The sequence below is a fragment of the Anabrus simplex genome, chromosome 4 (genome assembly GCF_040414725.1).
Source record: "Anabrus simplex isolate iqAnaSimp1 chromosome 4, ASM4041472v1, whole genome shotgun sequence".
NCBI lineage: Eukaryota > Metazoa > Arthropoda > Insecta > Orthoptera > Tettigoniidae > Anabrus > Anabrus simplex.
Genome location: NC_090268.1, coordinates 228,141,467 through 228,161,547, shown reverse-complemented (window position 1 = coordinate 228,161,547; position 20,081 = coordinate 228,141,467). Strand labels below are relative to the sequence as shown.

The following is a 20,081-nucleotide window of genomic DNA, read 5'->3' as shown; positions in this document are numbered from 1 at the left end:
GATGAAGAATGGAAAAACTGCTGGAATACATGAAATTTCAGTGGAGATGATAAAGGCAGCTGGAGCTGTAGGCCTGCAGTGGACATATCGGGTTCTCAGGAATGTCTGGGAGAATAAGGAGGTCCCTGAGGATTGGCAAAAAGGAATAATCATCCCAATTTTCAAGAAAGGTGATAAGAAAGTTTTGAAGAACTACAGGGGAATTACTCTAATATCCCATGTTGCTAAGATAATGAAAAGGATACTGGAAAGTAGAATAAGGTTGAGGGTTGAGAATCAGATACAGGAAAATCAGTTTGGTTTCAGAAGTGGAAGGTCAACAATAGAGCCCATTTTCATTATGAGACAACTAATGGAAAAGCATTGGGAGTACGGGAATGATATAGTGATGACATTCATTGATATTGAAAAGGCATATGACAGTGTCCCTAGGACGAAAGTTTGGGACAGTCTGGTGCAAAAAGGAATTGGACAGGGATTAATAAAAATGATCATGGCATTGTATAAGGAATGTTGTAGTTGCGTGCAAACACAAGTTGGCAGGACAAGTTGGTTCAAAATAACTAGTGGGCTGAGACAGGGAAGTGTTCTATCACCAATCCTGTTTACAATAGTAATGGATGACATCATGAGAACAGCAAAAGCAGCATATGGAGGAAGAGAAATGAACATGATGTTATTTGCAGATGATATTGTGATTTGGGGAGAAGACGACAGGAATGTTCAAGAACAGTTGAATGTGGTGAATGGGAAGATTGAAGAATGTGGATTGAAAATAAGTGTAGAAAAGAGTAAAACTCTTGTTATGACTAGAGGGGAGAAAGAAGGGAAAGGTCAGATTAGACTTACAGACAAGCCCCTGGAAGTAGTGGAAACGTTTAAATACCTGGGGAGTGAATTAATGGAGAATGCTCGACTGGATGCTGAGATTAGTAAAAGGATTCAAGCTGGAAGTTGTTTCTATCATAGTGTAAGAAATATGTTATGGGACAAAGATGTGCCAATGGAAGAAAAGGATACTATGTACAAGATGTATTACGTACCCATAACAACTTACGGAGCAGAAACTTGGACAATGACAAAGAAGGATGAGAGTCGAATACAGGCAGCCGAAATGAAATTCTTGCGGAGTATGATACAGAAGAGTAGAAGAGACAAAATAAGGAATGAGAAAATCCGGGAAGAAATTGGAGTGGAAAAAATGAATGATAGAATAGAGAAGAGCCGACTAAGATGGTTTGGGCACATAAAGCGAATGAGCGACGAAAGAATGCCAAAAAAGGTGATGGAAATGCAAATCCAAGGAAGGAGAGCCGTGGACGACCACGACTGAGATGGAAGGATACCATCCAACGCAGCTTTATAGAAAGAAACCTGGACTGGGACACAGTGTTGGAGGAGGAGTGGTGGAAAGACCGAAGAAAGTGGAGAGGAACCATATTTGCCCCTACCCGGCTACAGCTGGATAAAGGGAAATGATGATGATGATGATGATGAGTAATTTTTTAAATACTAATACAAAATAAACTTTGGGAAGTAGGAAAGACATTGTAAGAAGGTTGGTTAGTACAGTGACTCAACAAAACCTTTTACAGAGTATAACATATAGTTTAAAATGTACATAATTTACATGATCATCTCCATAATTTCATTACCATGTTGCAAAATTGCTGTGTCAAAATTACCTGTCCGTAAGTTTACATAGCATCGACACAGATAGGTCATATGGGGACAATTAGATGGGAAAGGGCTAGGAGTGGAAAGAAAGTGACCGACCGGGCGAGTTGGCCATGCGGTTAGGGGTGCGCAGCTGTGTGCTTGCATCCGGGAGATAGTAGATTCGAACCCCACAGTCAACAGCCCTGAAGATGGTTTTCCGTGGTTTCCCATTTTCACACCGGGCAAATGCTGGAACTGTACCTTAATTAAGGCCACGGCCTTTCCTGTCCCATCGTCGCCATAAGACCTATCTGTGTCGGTGCGACATAAAGCAAAAAAAGGAAAGTGACCATGACCTTAATTAAGGTACATTTGCCTGGTGTGAGAACGGGAAACCATGGAAAACCATCTTCACGGCTGCTGACAGTGGGGTTCAAACGCACTATAACCCGAATGCAAGCTCACATCTGCGTGCCCCTAACCGCAAGGCCAAGTCGTCGGTTACCCCAACTACGATGTCACTCAGTGCTTCATAAAATTTGTCTACTTCATCCTCATCTGCTCCCTCGCATGGTGAATATACTCAGACAATTATCGTCCTTATTCCTACAACCACTAAATCTCTCCATATAATTTACATACCTAATGGAAACTATGTTGCGTGCTATGATGTTTCTAATGAACAGTCCTACCCCACACTCTGCTCTTCCTCTTTCAATATCTGTTAAGGTCACCATATCTCCTTTCTCTACCTTTTTACCTCCCCTTATTCCTACCATGTCCAGGTGCATCTTCTTAGTCGACTCAGCCAGTTTCTATTTTCTTTCTTTCTTTCCTAAGCCCCATTAATATTGATAGCACCCCATTGAACTCCATTTCATTGTTATTATTATTATTATTATTATTATTATTATTATTATTATTATTATTATTATTTATTTTCCACAAATTGTAGGTACAATTTAGGGATGGTGAATGGAGAAAGGACATAGCCCCACATGCACAAACATGCCTCCAACCCCACTTAAAATTATAATATTCAAATATACAGTGTGTTTATATAGTTACCATATTTATACCCACATACAGTCTCACTCAATCAGGATCCCACAAACTTTCATCCATCCTCCCACACATACTCAACATTCACACAGTAAAAAAATTATGTTATGTACAGAAGGGTTCGTTATATATACATTCTTTCTACCTCTTTAAAAAAAATTTCTGCAGGTAGTTCTTTTATCTATGGTGAGAGTTCATTCCACAGCCGAGCAGAACGAATAAAGAAGACACTCTAATACGATACTGTTCTTGCAAATGGAGGGAAAAGGGACACACCTCGACCTCTTTGAGCGGAATGATAGTTCAGCTGTAAGCGTTCGAAAAAGTTTATGCGAATATTACGCGGGATGGATTTTCTCAGAAAAGCAACATCTGTTTGTTTACAGAGAGCTGTTATGGGGGACAATGGCGATCGAAAAAGTTTATGCGAATATTACGTGGGATGGATTTTCTCAGAAAAACAACATCTGTTTGTTTACAGAGAGCTGTTATGGGGGGCAATGACCTGGCTGTATTTAAATGACCGTATTGAGTAATTAGTCGTTCTGCTCAGTGTTGAACCCCCTCTAGTCTCATCATGTTCTCCATGGTAGTGGAGTGCCAGGAAGGAAGCCCGTACAGCAGTATTGGCCGTACTAATGCCAAACAGGCTGACTGAACTGCTTTCTTTCTGGCTCCGAGTAGAGATCTACGGATGAATCCCAAGACTCTGTATGCTTTGCACCTTATTTTCGTTAAAATTGAATAACTGAAAAAGAGGTTCAACCTATTCAATACATAAGAGAAAGAAATGTAGTGATTACATTATTATTTAATAGTAATTAGAAATGGGACCGGTTTCGACCCTAGTCCAGGTCATCGTCAGCCGTTCAAAACATAAAAAACATGAAAAACAATGCATATGAAAAAGAAAAAGATTAAGTGAACTCTGGATCGGTATAAGATGAAATATAAAATGATGATGGGGGTAGAAACTGTGGGTCACTTAAAAGAAAACAGTACGTAATATTATAAATGGTAGTACGGCACACGCAAAGATAGGTTAAGTCTCACAATGTTTATGAACAGTGGAGAACGGTCAAATGGGTCAGTTTTTACACACCGTCAGGTACAAAGTCACAACACTATCGAACAACATATGAAGATCTATAAATATGTTGAAGTCGAAGACGAATAGATTTATAGAAGCAAACTGCCAGCTCCCGGTGATCAGTGCAGCACACTCAAGGTCATGCGCTGTGGTCTCGAACGCCAAAGTAGAATGGAGAATATCCTGAAGATCTAGTATTTGCCTCGGTTGCGGGAAGTTAAGTACGTATAGATATATACAACGCAAGTCAGTATAATTGAATGAGTAATTGTGCTCCTGCAGAATTCTTTATAGGGATGTGTTTTTGTTGTTGTAAATGTGCTGTCTCACTGTCGGCATTGCAATGTGTAAATGATTTTTAAAATGCATTATGTTAGAGATTCTGTCATATTTAAGTTTTTTAACTTTTTTTTTTTTTTTTTGCAATTTGCTTTACGTTGCACCGACACAGATAGGCCTTAAGGCAACGATGGGATAGGAAAGGCCTAGGAGTGGGAAGGAAGCCGAACAGCCCCAGCATTTGCTTGGTGTGAAAATGGGAAACCACGGAAGACCATCTTCACGGCTGCCGACAGTGGGGTTCGAACCCTCTATCTCCCAGATGCAAGCTCACAGCTGAGCGCCCCTAACCACACGGCCAACTCGCCCGGTCTATATTTAAGATCAACAGCTTATTTCCCTGCCAGTGCCCACCGAACACCAGTTCTCTCCAGCTACATCAACGAGGAAAAACGTGGGATTTTTAACAATAAAGTAATAATAAATCAGCTCTCAAAATCGGGAGATAAGCCTCTGCAATCAGGAGAGAGGGAGGAAGGATCAAGAATCGGGAGTCTACCGCTTAAATCGGGGCAGTCTGCCAATCTGACCTGTGAGTTATTCTAGTTATGTTGGAAAACCCCATTTCCAAGAAATACAAGGATTCGACGGTTTTGTATACCTACCCGTTATGAAACTGAAGCGGTGCTGGTGAAGAACGCAACAGCTGAGGGGCACTGCAACTTCCCTCTGTAGGTGGGGGTAGTAGAATAACACCCACAGTATCCCCTGCCTGTCGTAAGAGGCAACTAAAGGGGGCCCCATGGGCTCTGAACTTGGGAGTCTGGGTTGGCGACCACGAAGCCCTTAGCTGAGTCCTAGCTTTATTTCCACTTACTTGTGCCAGACTCCTCACTTTCATCTATCCTTCTTCATGTGTCATCTCCAGGTCTTTACAAGTAATGAAAATCATTTTATTTTCCGTATTGAAAGAATCTCAATAATAATATAAGAAAATTCATTGGACTCCAACTTATTCAATACAAAACGTACAAAACTTCACAATTCCTCCAAAAATTCCTCAAGAAACATGTCACATTTCACAATAAACACCCTATAAAAACTCACTAGAACTATGCAAAACCTTAAATAAATTTAATTTGCAGCCTAACCACATAATGTGTTCATTTGACATTAACAACATGTTCTCGAACATTCCCGCTAAGAAAACTATCGAAATCATACAAACTAATCTTTCAAAACACAGCACCTTAAGTCTGTTAGAAATAGAAGAATGCTTCAAATTGCTAACCTTCGTTCTTCATAACAATTATTTTATGTTCAACAATAAAATATATAAACAAGAAGGTCTAGCCATGGGTGATCCCATTTCAGTAATACTCGCCGAAATTTACATGGACAACCTCGAAAATAGTAAAATAACAAACAGCATTAATGGTTTGTGTCTTTGGCTACGCTATGTCGATGGCACATTAGCAATAATAGACAAAAGTTGCAACAATAGTGAAGACATACTAACTTACTTAAACAGCCTGGATAATTGCATCAAGTTTACTAAAGAAGATGAGGACAATAATTTCATCAATTTTTTAGACATTACAATCACCAGGACTTTAAACAATTTCGATTTCCAAATTCACAGAAAACCTTCATTCACTCCTCCAACCATAAAACAAAATTCTCTTCACCCACAATCACACAAACAAGCCTCATTTTACAGTTTAGTGTACAGAGCGTTAAAAATTCCCATGTCAATTGTAAACTTAAAAAAAAAAGAAATAAATACCATAAAAGAAATAGCTGTTTTCAATGGATACAATCAGTCAATCATACAGAAAATAATCAATAAAGTGAAATTTAAATTGGCCACGAACCTCTCCCCAATGAAAATAAATAAGCCTAAATACGCATCTTTCACCTACATTAACCCCATCATACATCAAATCGCTACCCGTTTAAAAAAACATGATATTAAGATAGCCTATAAGACCCATAATTCTAATCAAAAGCTATTCTTCAACCACAATAGGATAAACTCGGACAACAATAAATTTTTGGGCTCTGGCATTTATAGACTGAAATGTGCTAAGTGTAACAGTTCATATATCGGTCAAACTGGTAGAAACTTTGCAACTAGATATGCAGAACATTTCAATGCCCAAAAGCACAATAAACACTCAGCCATGAGCATCCATATGAAAGACACCGGACATAGTTTTACTACAATCGAACAGGATCTCCAAATTTTAAAAAGACTAGATAAGGCAAACTCATGACCTAGTTCAAAAATTTGTACATTTTTTTGGACCAAAAATATAATAAAAATAAAAATTTAAATGATCCAATAGACAACCGAAACCCTCTTTACGAACAATTAATATTTTCGCTCAATAGGTTAAATTTGAAAGACAAAAGACTTGTTAACGTCCTCAAAACAAGCTCTCCAAGCACCCCCACTAAGCCGTTCAACTCATCGCATCCTTATTCTCCCTCCAATACACGCAACTCCTCCCTAAGCATCAATCACATGCCCACAGCCCCGCCTTCTAAAATCCACTCCCCTCCTCTAAGACGTCACACATACAACACGAGGAGCAGGACATCAGCGACAGCCAGTGCTCCACAAACCTCCTAGCAATTAGGTAACAGCTCAACAGCTTTTAAGGTAAGCTTCAACTTACACATTTTCATTTCGCAACGATCTCCCCCCTCTTTTCATCTCTTTTTCCGTCATTTCACTTAATTAAAGACAAATCCTCCATTTCAGATTCCTCATACGTAAGACAGCTCAAACACCGATTGCAGTGCACAACGTTTTCTTTTTTTGCTAGGGGCTTTACGTCGCACCGACGCAGATAGGTCTTATGGCGACGATGGGATAGGAAAGGCCTAGGAGTTGGAAGGAAGCGGCCGTGGCCTTAAGGTACAGCCCCAGCATTTGCCTGGTGTGAAAATGGGAAACCACGGAAAACCATCTTCAGGGCTGCCGATAGTGGGATTCGAACCTACCATCTCCCGGATGCAAGCGCCTCTACGCGCACGGCCAACTCGCCCGGTCACACACACAAAAAGTTTTCGACCGTTACCCATTCAACCAACAACTGACTTTCTACACTTCAACAACAAAAATATACGCAAACCTCTAATCAACTAGGAAGAATCTAAAGACATTTTAACTGTCTTCATTTGAAGCCATTGTTGTTTAATTCTGTCTTAGCACAGCCTCATTTTATAATCAATAAAAACTGCAGTTCACTTGCACTAGGCACTTCATCCATACAGAGAGTGACCAACGGAGGTGACTACCTCATGAATCCTTGGGCGAATTAATTTGGTTGGAGCCAAAACCACGAATAGACAAATTTGGAATGTTTCTCCTCAGCAATTTTAACAATTATAAATAAGTGTACAGTAATTGTAAATTATATTTTATTTTCCAACATTTGTATATACTACGTAAAACTACCTTCGAACTAAACATCAAATAGACTTTAATTACCTTAATTGTTTATACTGTACATGTGATGGCCTCGTTTTAATGTTAAGAACCACTAACGTATTTTACTATGTGTAACTAGTCAATTTGTTATTTCGTTTAAGGTAAGACCTTGTAAGTGTTTTTTAATGTACTCTCTCTCGCATATCATGTTCATAAGTCCCAACCAGATGTCTGGTGTAATTTTGAGGTGCTTTGATATGACTGATGATGCCCCACATAGGGGGCAAGACATGTCTCCATTTTAACGATGTTTAACTAAAAATGTTAACATCCTGTAATGTATTGAATAGGTTGGAGTCCAATAAATGTTCTTATATTATTATACAGATAGGTCTTACGGCGACGACAGGACAGGAAAGGGCTAGGAGTGGGAAGGAAGCGGCCGTGGCTTTAATTAAGTTACAGCCCCAGCATTTGCCTAGTGTGAAAATGGGAAATCACGGAAAACCATTTTCAGGGCTGCCGACAGTGAGGTTCGACCCTACTATCTCCCGAATACTGGATACTGGCCACACTTAAGCGACTGCAGCTATCGAGCTCAGTTCATCTCCTTTCAGAAGATCGGTTACCATCAGAGATTCTTGCATTGGATGTTGCTCAGTAGTGGAACAGTTGAACCAAGTTTTCAAATTATCAATCCAAGGAATGCGCCTTCTTTCTGGTCTTCTTTTGCCTTGTATCTTCCCTTGAATAACCAGCTGCAGTAGTCGATATTCTCTTCTCTCATCTATCCTATCCGACCACATTTGATCAACTCTTGTTCTTTTCCGACCCTGACGGTATTACGTAAGGAGGCCTATGAAGTCTTTCATTTTCACGCCCTTCGTGACCCTTGTCTTTTCTTGGCCGATACCTAAATTTTTTGAAGTGTCGGATCCCTTCCATTTTTTCTCTCTGATTAGAGTTATATAGAGGATGGTTGCCTAGTTGTACTTCCTCTTAAAACAATAATCACCACCACCACCACCGCACTGCAACTGAAAAACAGTTATATTCTTGTAACCGTTTCATTCAACAACGGTTGTGTTCCCGAAATGGTTGCGTTCTATCTGTCCCAGCTGTAATGGGTATTACAAACAGTGACACATGCACGGAGCCTCAAGGAGGGTTGTAATGCAGAAACAGGGGAGGTCCGCCTGCAAGCCTCGTATCAAGAACAAGGGAAGCAGTGCAGCGGTGAGTTTCCGTGCACACTAGTAACAAACGTAGATTTAAACCCATATCTAGAGGCGATTCTAGCCCTGGCGGGGTGGGGGGCCACAGTTTTAGTGAATTATTTTAAAATCCCTTGATTAATAAAGAAATTGATAATTTACAGATATAATATATTTGAAATAAACATGTTAATGATAGTGCTAATGTTGCCCATTGTATTTTCATAAACATGGTTACTTTTCTTTTGAATTCTGTTACCAAGACTTTCAATTCCAAACAGCCCCCCACCCAGTTTTAAGTATCTAGAACCGCCACTGCCCATATTGTAATAGGCTACAACTAAAGAGGAACAACATATATTTATATCCTAAATCTGTCTGGCCACGACACCCCCAACATATATTTATAGCAATTAATTCCATTTTTATTCTTATTCTACTAAACCTTAAAATAGTTTTATAAATATATACACACAGAGAGAATACAGTAACATTAGTAGCAACTACTATTCAGTATGTGGATTCTCAACCATTACTGCATCTCTTTCTGTAACGTTACGCCATTTAGCCCTTCTTTTAGTGAGATATGTTGTAGCTTGTTCAAACTGACGATTCACCTCCGACCTACAATTACCAATAAAAATAAGTTAATTGTCTTAGTTTGAATAGTAAGCATCATTGTGTCACTAATATAACAAAGAAAATTCAATAAAGTCGGATAACACCTACCTCAGATAAGGCAGCTGTTTAAAGTTCATTCGCAATTTCATGGTGTTCTTCACCAGCATATTTGTTATATTCTTCAGCGTGTTTTAAAGAATAATGTCGATGAATGTTAATTTTTTTTGCTAGTGGTTTTACATCGCACCGACACACAATAGGTCTTATGGCGACGATAGGATAGGAAAGGCCTAGGCGTTAGAAGGAAGCGGCCGCAGCCTTACTTAAGGTACAGCCCCAGCATTTGCCTGGTGTGAAAATGGGAAACCACGGAAAACCATATTCAGGGCTGCCGACAGTGGATTTAAAAATTCCACTAATCATAGTACCACGGTATAATAAAACACGACAAAATATAACGTGCTATTGATAGGTCATACCACAACTAGCGAGTAACAAAGTAATTGCCAGCGTGTCCACTGCAGCTTGTTATGAAGCAAGGGTGAGGAAGCGACTGATAGCAGCTAAAGATCTCACTCACCACATCTCTGCATGGGTAAGAGCTAATCTGTCATCATCCCTCTTCAAGGACAAGACTTTGTGACACTGTGGCATCTGGCGGAAACTGGCTGAACTACCAGCATTAGAAATCGGCCGACACTCGTAAGTCAATAAGCAGAGCTTTATTAAAATCACGATTAAACAAATAAAGAATCCCTATTTTTAAAGTATGTTAAAGTAGCCCATTAGAGAAAAATATAAACTTCCCTATGGTAGAGTTTGCTTCTTATTTTAACACCATCTTGACTTAAAACAAGTTTATGAAAACCGTGGTTCAGAGCTCAATTTTATAATGGAGATTCGTTATTTTAACTACCATTTTATAACTATATTTGCATTTCTTTTTTAAATGCTTTTACACTAATGAAAAGTGTATCACAGACTACCGTGCACTATAAAAACAAAATAATTTTACCTTGTTCCGTTTCCTTATAAAAACTCTTACAAACTTTTGACCCATGTTACAACAACTACTGAGCTGGTGGCCGGCCGTTTCAGCTCCGGCCGCCTCTTAAATGCACTTTATGAAGTACTACTTATAATAAGAACGAACCAACCAAACTAATGAATCATTAGTATAAGCAATGATATCCCAAATCATACTGTAAATGTTTTCTTTCTTACAGTAGGATAATACTCTTCAACATAGGATTTTCCACACATACCTCAGTTTTCAAACCTACTTCCAATCATACGACAGTTCCTAGTTTACTACCCAGAAATATGACATACCATACAGCATCTTAAGACTTAAAATAAGGCATCCCTACATTGTTTCTTTCCTACCACTCAACTCAAAATTTGAATATTTCTGCCCTTTGACTGGGAAAAGTTGAAAACTGTCAGCTCAAACCATTCTTGCCATTGAAAAACCAATGAAAAGAACATTAAGATTATATTTCCAAACAAAATTCAAAGAAAATGCAATGTGAATTATCAACTATTTAAAATATAAATTAAAAATAATTAATTTTCTTTACCTATTGGGAGCCTGTGTTAAGCCAGCTGGTGATGGAGCTGATGGTGAAGGACTCTGACGAAGAAACTGAGTAGGTGTTACATTACGAGGTCCAGGTCCAGGAAAACCAGTATTCTGACTCGTCATCAAGATATTTTCATTTCCCTGTAAAAGGAGAAAAACATGTAAATAATCACATTCTTTAAAAACATTTCTACAGGAAATCTGTGTAAGAATTACTCAAATGCAACACATTTACATGATCTTTAGCTGAAAATAAGCTATAGAATGTTACATGTTTCTAAAACCAGTAGGTGATAGAATATATTTATATTCTAAAATCTACTGTACTTGAAAGGACACAATTATCCTGATTTGGCAATATGACTAAGACAGAAATGATCTCACTGCACAACTCAACATGCTGGAATTAGACACAGCTATTAAGGAGAGTAAAATAGGAAAAGCAACAGGAATGGATGATATTTCGACAGAACAGATGGGGAGCTTTGGGCTAAAGACTAAGAAATGGATTCTGTAACTCTTCAACAATGGGAATTTCAAAATTTAAAAATATGTAAGCTCATTTTATCCTAAGATAAATTGGAATGTAATTACTGTAAGTACATTATTATCACTTTGATGCCATTACCGTACGGTACCCCTAGTTCTAGGGCAGCTATCTGTTGTAGCCCCCCCCCCCCCCCCACACACACTGGTCATCATACAAATAAGTTTCACTATTTAAAAAAAATACAAGCTGGTTATTTACACTTGTGAAATATTTTATTTTCAGTCTACAACTCGTACACTACTTCTCCACAAAGTCACCACTTCAGTCCAAGCACTTTTGGAATCTTGGCAGTTTTTTTATACCTTCGTCATACCAGATAGGGTCCCGACTCCGTAGCCTGCGGTTCACCTCCGCTTCCATCTCTTCATTAGTCTGCAAACCGTTTGCCTCCAAGGTGCAACTTGAGTTGTGGAAAGAGACTGATATCACTTGGAGCAAGATCCGGTGAATAAGGTGGATGGGGAAAAAGGTACCATTTGTCGTAGGTACGACATCGTAATTGGTGTAAAACCTTCAATTATTATGTTTAATATATTTTAATCGTAGTTTATTTAATGCTAAATTATCTTTTATTAAGTGTTAAACATGACTAGTATATGCTTTCTCTGTAAATATGTAGTATAAAATTGTATAACCTCAAATACGTATTGTATAACCTAAAAATCTATATGGTCGAAAGCGGTAGAATATTCCATAATGTTTGTATGTTAGACTTATTGTTCTTTGGTATAGGTGAAAGGTTCTGGAAACTTACTGTAAGCTTTTATTATCCAGATACATGTAGAGACATTACGAATGTTGTAGATATTTCCATGTACATTTTTCTATACTGAAAGAACATTCGAGTACCCATTTGACTAGCTGGTCGATCGATGTTTCGAGTGTGTTTCATTAGAGTGTTTGTACATAGTACATATATCACACCCCCGAATTATATGTAGAAGGTAGAGATATTATTGTCGGTATTCGATTTATATATTTTATTCATGATTTTATTTATTATCATCAACTTATTACAATTGGCTTCCCAACGTGTGGCTGAATGGTTGGTACATCTGTTAGGCTTGTAAGCGTAGGTGCACTTGTCAGGTGTGGTTGGAATTCTGCAAACTATGTCAGTGAAGTGTTTTATATGTACGTGATATGTATGCTGGAGTATGAAGAAATGTTGTAGCGAGTCCAGTATTATAAAATTGAGAAATAGAGAGGTTGTTAAAGTTGTGGGTACTATGAATCAGGATAAGAGAAGTCAAAAGAATTCCACCACATTGAGTTTATCTAATTTAAGTGAGAAAAGCGAAATGGCTGATAGTAGGAAAGATCAATCGGCAACGATATGTAAGGAACCGAGTACCCCGTCTCAAACTCAGAATGTAGGGAATCAAGGCGAGTCTTCAATGCTCTGTATGATTAAATCGCTACTTAATGAGTTTAAGAGTGAATTGTCCAGTAAAATCGATAATATGTATGTTGGATTGTCCAGTAAGATCGACGAGCGGGGTAAAGTGTTAAGGGAGGCATTTGATAAAGTAGGGAGTGAAATTGTTTATCAGAGAGATTTTCAGAATAGGGGGCGGGATGAAGTTAAAGAAGATGTGTCGGATGTCTTACTTTGTGCTAGTGGTGATGGTAATAGCGGTGTTACGATCGATAATCTTACAGAAGTTTCTGAAATTGAAAGTGAAGTTTTTTGTGAAGTTGATGAAGGTTGTTTAGTAAGTGAAGAGTGTTTACGGAGTATACATCATGAAGATGTTTTTGTTGATTTAAGTGTACGTGAGGAGAGTAAAGTTAGGTCCATTATGTGTGAAAATGGTGACTTTGAGATTAATGAAACTTCTGGTAGGAGAGTCGAGAGTAGCAGCGTTGTTGGCATGAAGGTAGTGCAAGTAGGAGCTGATATGAAAGGTGGTGAAGATGGATTGATTGTTGAGACATTGAGTAGTAATGATTGTGATCTCGAAGTGAATTATGGTAACGATTTCAGTAGTAGGATGAGGGTGAGTGAGGGAATGTGTGCTAAGTGTGGTGTGAATGAGCTTGATATAATTGAAGTACGTATGTTTGATAAGCGTGAGTTAACTATGACCGTTGTTCGCGAAGGATTGTTTGAAGCGAATTGTACGTCAAGTTTTGTGCTTAAGGGGATTCATCGGAAGGGTCGTAAATTGTATGGTGATTCAGGGTTTGAAGATTTTGTGAGAAATTTTTGTGTCAGAGATCATGTGCGTGTGTTGGGAATGTTTAAGGAAAGTGAGAATGGAAGTGTGCGTGAGATGAAAGAAAGCCTATCCAAGCGAGTGTGTTATGTTTTATTTAATTCTGAGAGATGTGTGAATGGTGTGAACGACGTGCTGTATGATATCGGTGTGGAATGTGTGAAAAAGTATGTGATTTGTATGCTTGCATTAATTATAGTTTTGTGGAAGAGTAAACGTAGTGAGATTCCCGCGCATTTCAGAAATAGGGATTTCCTTTTTATGAATGTCCTGAATGAAAGCTTGTACGATTCTTGTGTGACTGGATGGTATGAATGTTTGTGTGTGAGATAGAGTGCATTCTAGACGTAGTTAGATTTTATTACGGTACGCATTCCTCATTTATCGATGCCAATGTTAAGTTTATGTATAGTTTTTCCATTTATATTAGGGTCCGTATACTGTGGACAGTAGAATAGGCAAGTGTGCTTATAGGCTCCTAACCGCTGAAAATAAGGTTCTTGGGACATTTAATATCTATAGCCTTCGCAGATATAAGAGATAGGATCTGCACCTTGGATGTATATATTATCAATTTTAATGTATGTGTACAGTAGCAAGAAGGGATTGTGTTCAATGCTATATGAAACAATCGGAGTTGTGTGTATATAGCCATATTATTATTATTATTATTGTTTGGACAAATTGTATTTCGTGTGTGCGAATACAATGCAGTAGACGCAATGTATATATCATTATTACAGTAAATTATGTGTTCAGTTATGTCATTATAAGGTTATGTATAAAGTTCTGTTTTATGGTGAATCATAATATGTGATATCATCGATTCACCAAGGGGGCGTTATGTGATAGTACATATATCACACCCCCGAATTATATGTAGAAGGTAGAGATATTATTGTCGGTATTCGATTTATTATTATTATTATTATTATTATTATTATTATTATTATTATTATCGGTATTTCATTTGTATGTTTTGTCATTTATATTTATAAGCTGGAAGATATCCACATATGTAGGTATGAGTAATTTGTTTTGCATGAGTGGGAAAACATTGCTGTAATAACTCTGGTAATTTGAATGAGTCATATGGCTACCCCAGTGTCTGTTGTGATGTACTTGTGTCAGGAAATTCCATTACTCATGTATATATCCCAGCCTGATGAGATAAGCTTGTTGTTGTACCAGGGAATTTTGGTGATTCATGTAAAACTCCCGAGTGTTTGTTATTCTCTTGGAAGCAAGGAGAAGTTCAGGGCTTGGTCTTGACTAGAGATCACTCATGATTGGTGGGCAAGCACCAATCCAGACGTATCATCTGACAGGAGGGGGATGTTGATGTCTATAAAGGTTGATGATACGGCGGCAACCAGGACATTAGAAGAGACTGTAAGAAACATTGTAAGGGTGATTGTAGGAGTGATTGTAAAGGAACGAGAAGGAAGACAACTACAACTACAACTGACACACTGTACGGGAAGGAAGTGGTGCTGATATACGGTACTGGAGTGACACGGCAGCAATGGACTGGACTTCAAACGTTCGTGGAGCGTAGTCTAGTTATGTTTGTGGAAAGTGGCTGATTGTGGAGAGTGCTTGCGCATTAAGTATTGTAGCACTTGTGGCGGCCTAGCATTATATGTTGGTGAAAGCTATCTCAGACTTTCCATAAATTTATATGTTGAGGATCGACAGACGTGTGTATATATCTTTACAACAAGTGTTAAAATATGTGAACACAGTAGTACAAGGTACAGTATCTGTGTGATGTGATAACTGCCGATTATGAGAATCGGTAAGTCGAATTGATACAGAGACAGTGAAGGGTATTTATCTTCATACATGTACATTGTTCATCGGACTATTTACAAATGGTAACTTAGTTCTCGCTTTCGTTTTCCCACGGTTTTCATTATTGTTGTTGTTGTAAATATGGAGTCTTCCAGCAATATTTTATGTGTGTATTATATGTATAATGTTGTATGTTGATGAGGTGCTCATGCACGGAATTTGTTCAGAATATAGTTAGCTATTTTAGAATCAGTGTTATTGATAAACCTAGGTGCAGTTCCTACCTAATTAGTCGTTTTCAGGAAGTTAGGTAAGGCCTGCAGCAGATGTACCAGTACGCAGCATTATGTACACGCCCTGGGATATACAGTTTATCATGCTCTTATCTAAATTCGAGGGATCCATTCTGGTGAACTCTGGCGCCCATACTACGGACATTTCGGTTAATTATGCTTATTAATTTTATTAAGTTTTTGACTAATTTTATTTATATATATTTATTTATTATTATTATCATCAAAAAGTTACATGTTGTAAGAACTCTTCCAGAAGTCGATCATTCTAGATGGTTGGTCGAGCAGTATAAATATCGAGCTGTCAGTCAGTGAAGGCAGTTCTCAGTTCTAAGTTCGCAGATCTTGGTTCTTGGGACTCAGGCAAGTGATGGACTGGGAGTGACTGTTGGGCTCCGAGGTGGAGTCTGAGGACTGGACTCAAGTGAGTCAGGTGGCAGATTCAAGAGAGAGTATGTTATAGTGCACGCGTCAGTGTCGATATCTGTACTTGTCAGAATCGACTTCAGGCGGCTCTGCTATTGAGTGTTGTATATAGTGTCATTTACGGCTGTGTATAACTGTGTGTTGTGACGTACAGTGTAAATAAAGTCATTTATACAAGGAAGTGAACGTGTTCTCGTGTGATATTTATTTTCGTCAAATAAAATCGCAACGTAGAACGGTACATTTGAAGTTCTGCAGCAAATCCTGGGTCCTTTGAGCTGAATGGGGGCGTGCAATGTCATGAAAGAGCAACACTTTCTGAGACAGAAGGCCTGGACGTTTTCATCTGATTGCAGCTCTGAGCTTCATAAGGACCGTGCAGTACCTCTCAGCTGTGACCGTAGTGCGTGGGGGGCAGGTAGTCAACTACAGTCCCAAAAGACAGCAGCCATAACTTTACCCACAGAGGCCGAGGTCTTGGCCTTTTCTTGTGCACGTTCGCAGGGTTTCTTCCATACCATGCCTTATAATACCAATATAGTTTGTCCATTATTGGACATTATAAATTCTCCAGCTAACTCGTTCCTGGTTGCTAGTGTTTTGCCCCAGTGTGTTAAATTGGGCTCGTCAGTTGGTAAATAGCACATCTACCAAGACTCATGGCTAGTGCATACTGTGGAGGCCAATGTGTATGTTACTTGGAGCCACTGGCAGTGCCAATGCATTATGAGAGACTGTCTCATTTTCCAAAATTGATGCCATGCTTTGTTGTTTTGTTTCTGGAGTTGAATGATGCACCCAGCTTTCATCTCCAGTGACAATGCGGGAAAACAGTTTACCTTCCTCTCTTTGAAGCATTTGCAGGAAAGCTCAGGCCGCCTCGATCCGTGTTGCTTGTAAGTATTAGTAAGCAAACAAGGGACCCATCTTGCACCGACTTTTCGATACTGCAAGACATCTGACAGGATCGTCGCAATAGAGGAACATCCAATTTCCATACCAGGATGTAGTTGATTCATTATCTCATCAATGCTAACACGTTGATCTTCGTCCACCACATTCCGAATTGCAACAGTGGCTGCAATACCTGTAGCAGTAACGGGCCTGTCACTGCACTCTCCATCATGCACATTTTGCCATCCTTCCAGGAACCATGAAAGCCAGTGGCGAACCATTTAGATGCTCATGCATCCTTCACCATAAATACACACTAACTGGTGATGAATATTGATAACCATTTCATTTTTCACCGTGAAAAAGCGAATAACAGAATGGAGTTCATAAGCAGACACGCTTTCAAGTGGTAGCTGCATGACAGCTAGCATCGTACTGGTGAACACAGAGCAAGCACGTCCTGTTGAAGGTCAAGTGCAGCCACCATACCCCAATGAAAGTTCCTGAAGTACCAACTTAATTTTAAAACGTGGTTTGCAGAGAAAAAAATAGGGAAACTTATTTATTGGATGGCCTTCGTATATATATAACTGACAATCACAGATTTGGATTCACTCTATTATTATTATGCTAGCAGGACCTAGTGTTTACAGTGCACTATGTCTTCTGGTATGGGCTAGAGCAATATTGTTACTTTCATTGATCTGTCTCAGCTTTATCCTTGGCTTTGACAAGATGAAAGTGACTGAGGTATGAGTGATGCTAGTAATGCCATTCCTTTTGCAGCCAGTCCCTGCTATGAATGGTGTGAACATGTTGCTCATAGGGTCGGTTGGTGCATGCATTTCAGTGGGCCTGGCAGACTGATATGTAATAGCAACTTCTGGCTCGGCGAGGAAAGCAACGGGAAACTACCTCACTCCTCATTTCCCTAGTACACCTCTTCAGTGATGCCTAGGCCATTTATGACAGCTGATGGCGGAGCTGTTGAGGATCCAAACAGCCTTTGGGCTGAGGACTAAACATACATACATTATTATTATTATTATTATTATTATTATTATTATTATTATTATTATTATTATTAATGTCCATTCTAACCCCTAAATATTAACAGATGCTAGGCTGTAAGAATTTTGACACTGCAGAAGTCAAAGACACGGAGTTGTCACATTTAAATATTTTTGAATGTGATCAACTTCATTTGGCATCAAATCCACTACATATAGTAGTGCAACTGAAGGCTAACAACTAACCAACTGACCCAATTCAGTCAGCACAATCTTCAATAAAGTTGTTTAATCTTATGATGAGAATGGAGCAGAGCAGGGGAAAGGGGGTTATTTTGCCACCTATTTTGCACTTCTTTTTAATCATTTTAATAAATTCACACATCCATGACAGTTATGCTATTTATATGCACAAAGCACACTTGCCCATGGATTTCATACTCATTTTTCAAAAACTTTATATGTTATAGTTATTTTGTATTTCTAGAAGGAATTTTCATCTGCTTGGTATTCCGTGGTACTTGAATTCTAGAGAACTTTTACAAGCATTGTGTTTCATTTTAAAATAGAATGGATTTAACATGGTTATATAGTTTGCGCTGGTCATAAATGTTACTTTCATTCCTTTACCGAAGGAAGGATTTAGTTAGCAAAATAAAGTTCCAAGGAGAAATCTCAGCACCACATGAAATCAAAACTGGCCTTTCCCAAAGCTCTTGAAATGCATTTTTGAGCAGGCAATAAGAGAGCAGAATGTTAGACTTCAAGAAAAAAGAAATCCAAGAAATCAGATCAGGATGTAAAACAAACATCAAACTTAATTGTCTAGCTTTTGCAGACAACTTAGAAATATTTTCCGAAAACATTGAAACAGCAAATGAACAAATAAACCTTTTGAAAAAGACAGCAGAAAAGGCAGGACTAAAAAAATTATTTTGAGAAGACAGAATTCGTAACGAACATTAACAATGCTCCAAGATTCCTAAATACCAGATACAGCAGAATCAGTAGAGTACATAACTTTAACTACCTACGTACAATAAACGCAGCCAAATGGCCTAGATAAAGAAGCAAACAAAAACAGAGCTCAGAAAATGGAACTGGATTATGAACAAAGGACATTTACAATTAAAAAAATCACTTTCATTTAAAACAATACTCCAACATTACAACACTGTCATAAAACCAGAATGCCCTTATGCAGCAGAATGTTTTTAATCTTAAACAAAAAAAGGAAAAACTGAAAAATTAGAGGGAAAAGTAAAGTACTATGGTAGTTAATTGGATCATGAAAAATTGGAAGTACTTGGATGAGAAGAATAAATAAGAAATTTCTGCAAATCTGAAAAATTATCAGATGCCCTCTGAAAAAAAAAAAAATTATTTTCATGGTCAATAGGTCTGAAGCAACCTAGAAAGACTGACAAAAATCCCAAAACACAAATAAGTTGGTTCATCAAAGTGTGAAAGGAATTAGCATAAAAGAGAATTATGAGAGCAGAAATTCTTGATAGGCTAAAATTCTGCAATAGGTTTAGAAATTTCGAGGGTTTTCAGGATTTTTAAAAAAAAAAAAAAAGCATGCAACTGTCTCGACGGACGAAAGAAAAGAACATGGTTAAAGGATGAAGAAGTACTGGAGTGACCAAAATTTTAAAAAAATTAAAAAATTTAAAAAAACATGAAGTTATTTTATGTGGTCAATATCAAAGGAAGAAATAAAATAAACAGAATTTATTCATGAGTAAAATATCCTTTTCTTTAAGTACTGTATCCCCAGCTGTACCAAACAGATCAAGGACAAATCTTCCGGGACACAAATAACTAAGGATAATTTTCTCCTTATTGTATTACTAATAGAGAAACAAATAAAACTGTATGACTATGGATAATTCTCTCATATCTTAAATCAATATGGATATCTCTCTCGTGGTATCATTAAAATAAAA

The 20,081-nt window shown here is 38.2% G+C and overlaps 1 protein-coding gene across 1 annotated transcript in view; it reads right to left on the bottom strand.

Annotated features, from left to right (window-relative positions):
• Positions 1-20,081, bottom strand: part of MED15 (mediator complex subunit 15) — a 203,022-nt gene that overhangs the window by 74,896 nt on the left and 108,045 nt on the right. The window contains exon 8 of the mRNA XM_067145398.2: positions 10,945-11,087. Within this exon, the coding sequence (XP_067001499.2) occupies positions 10,945-11,087 (143 nt within the window). The remainder of the gene's footprint in view (positions 1-10,944; positions 11,088-20,081) is intronic.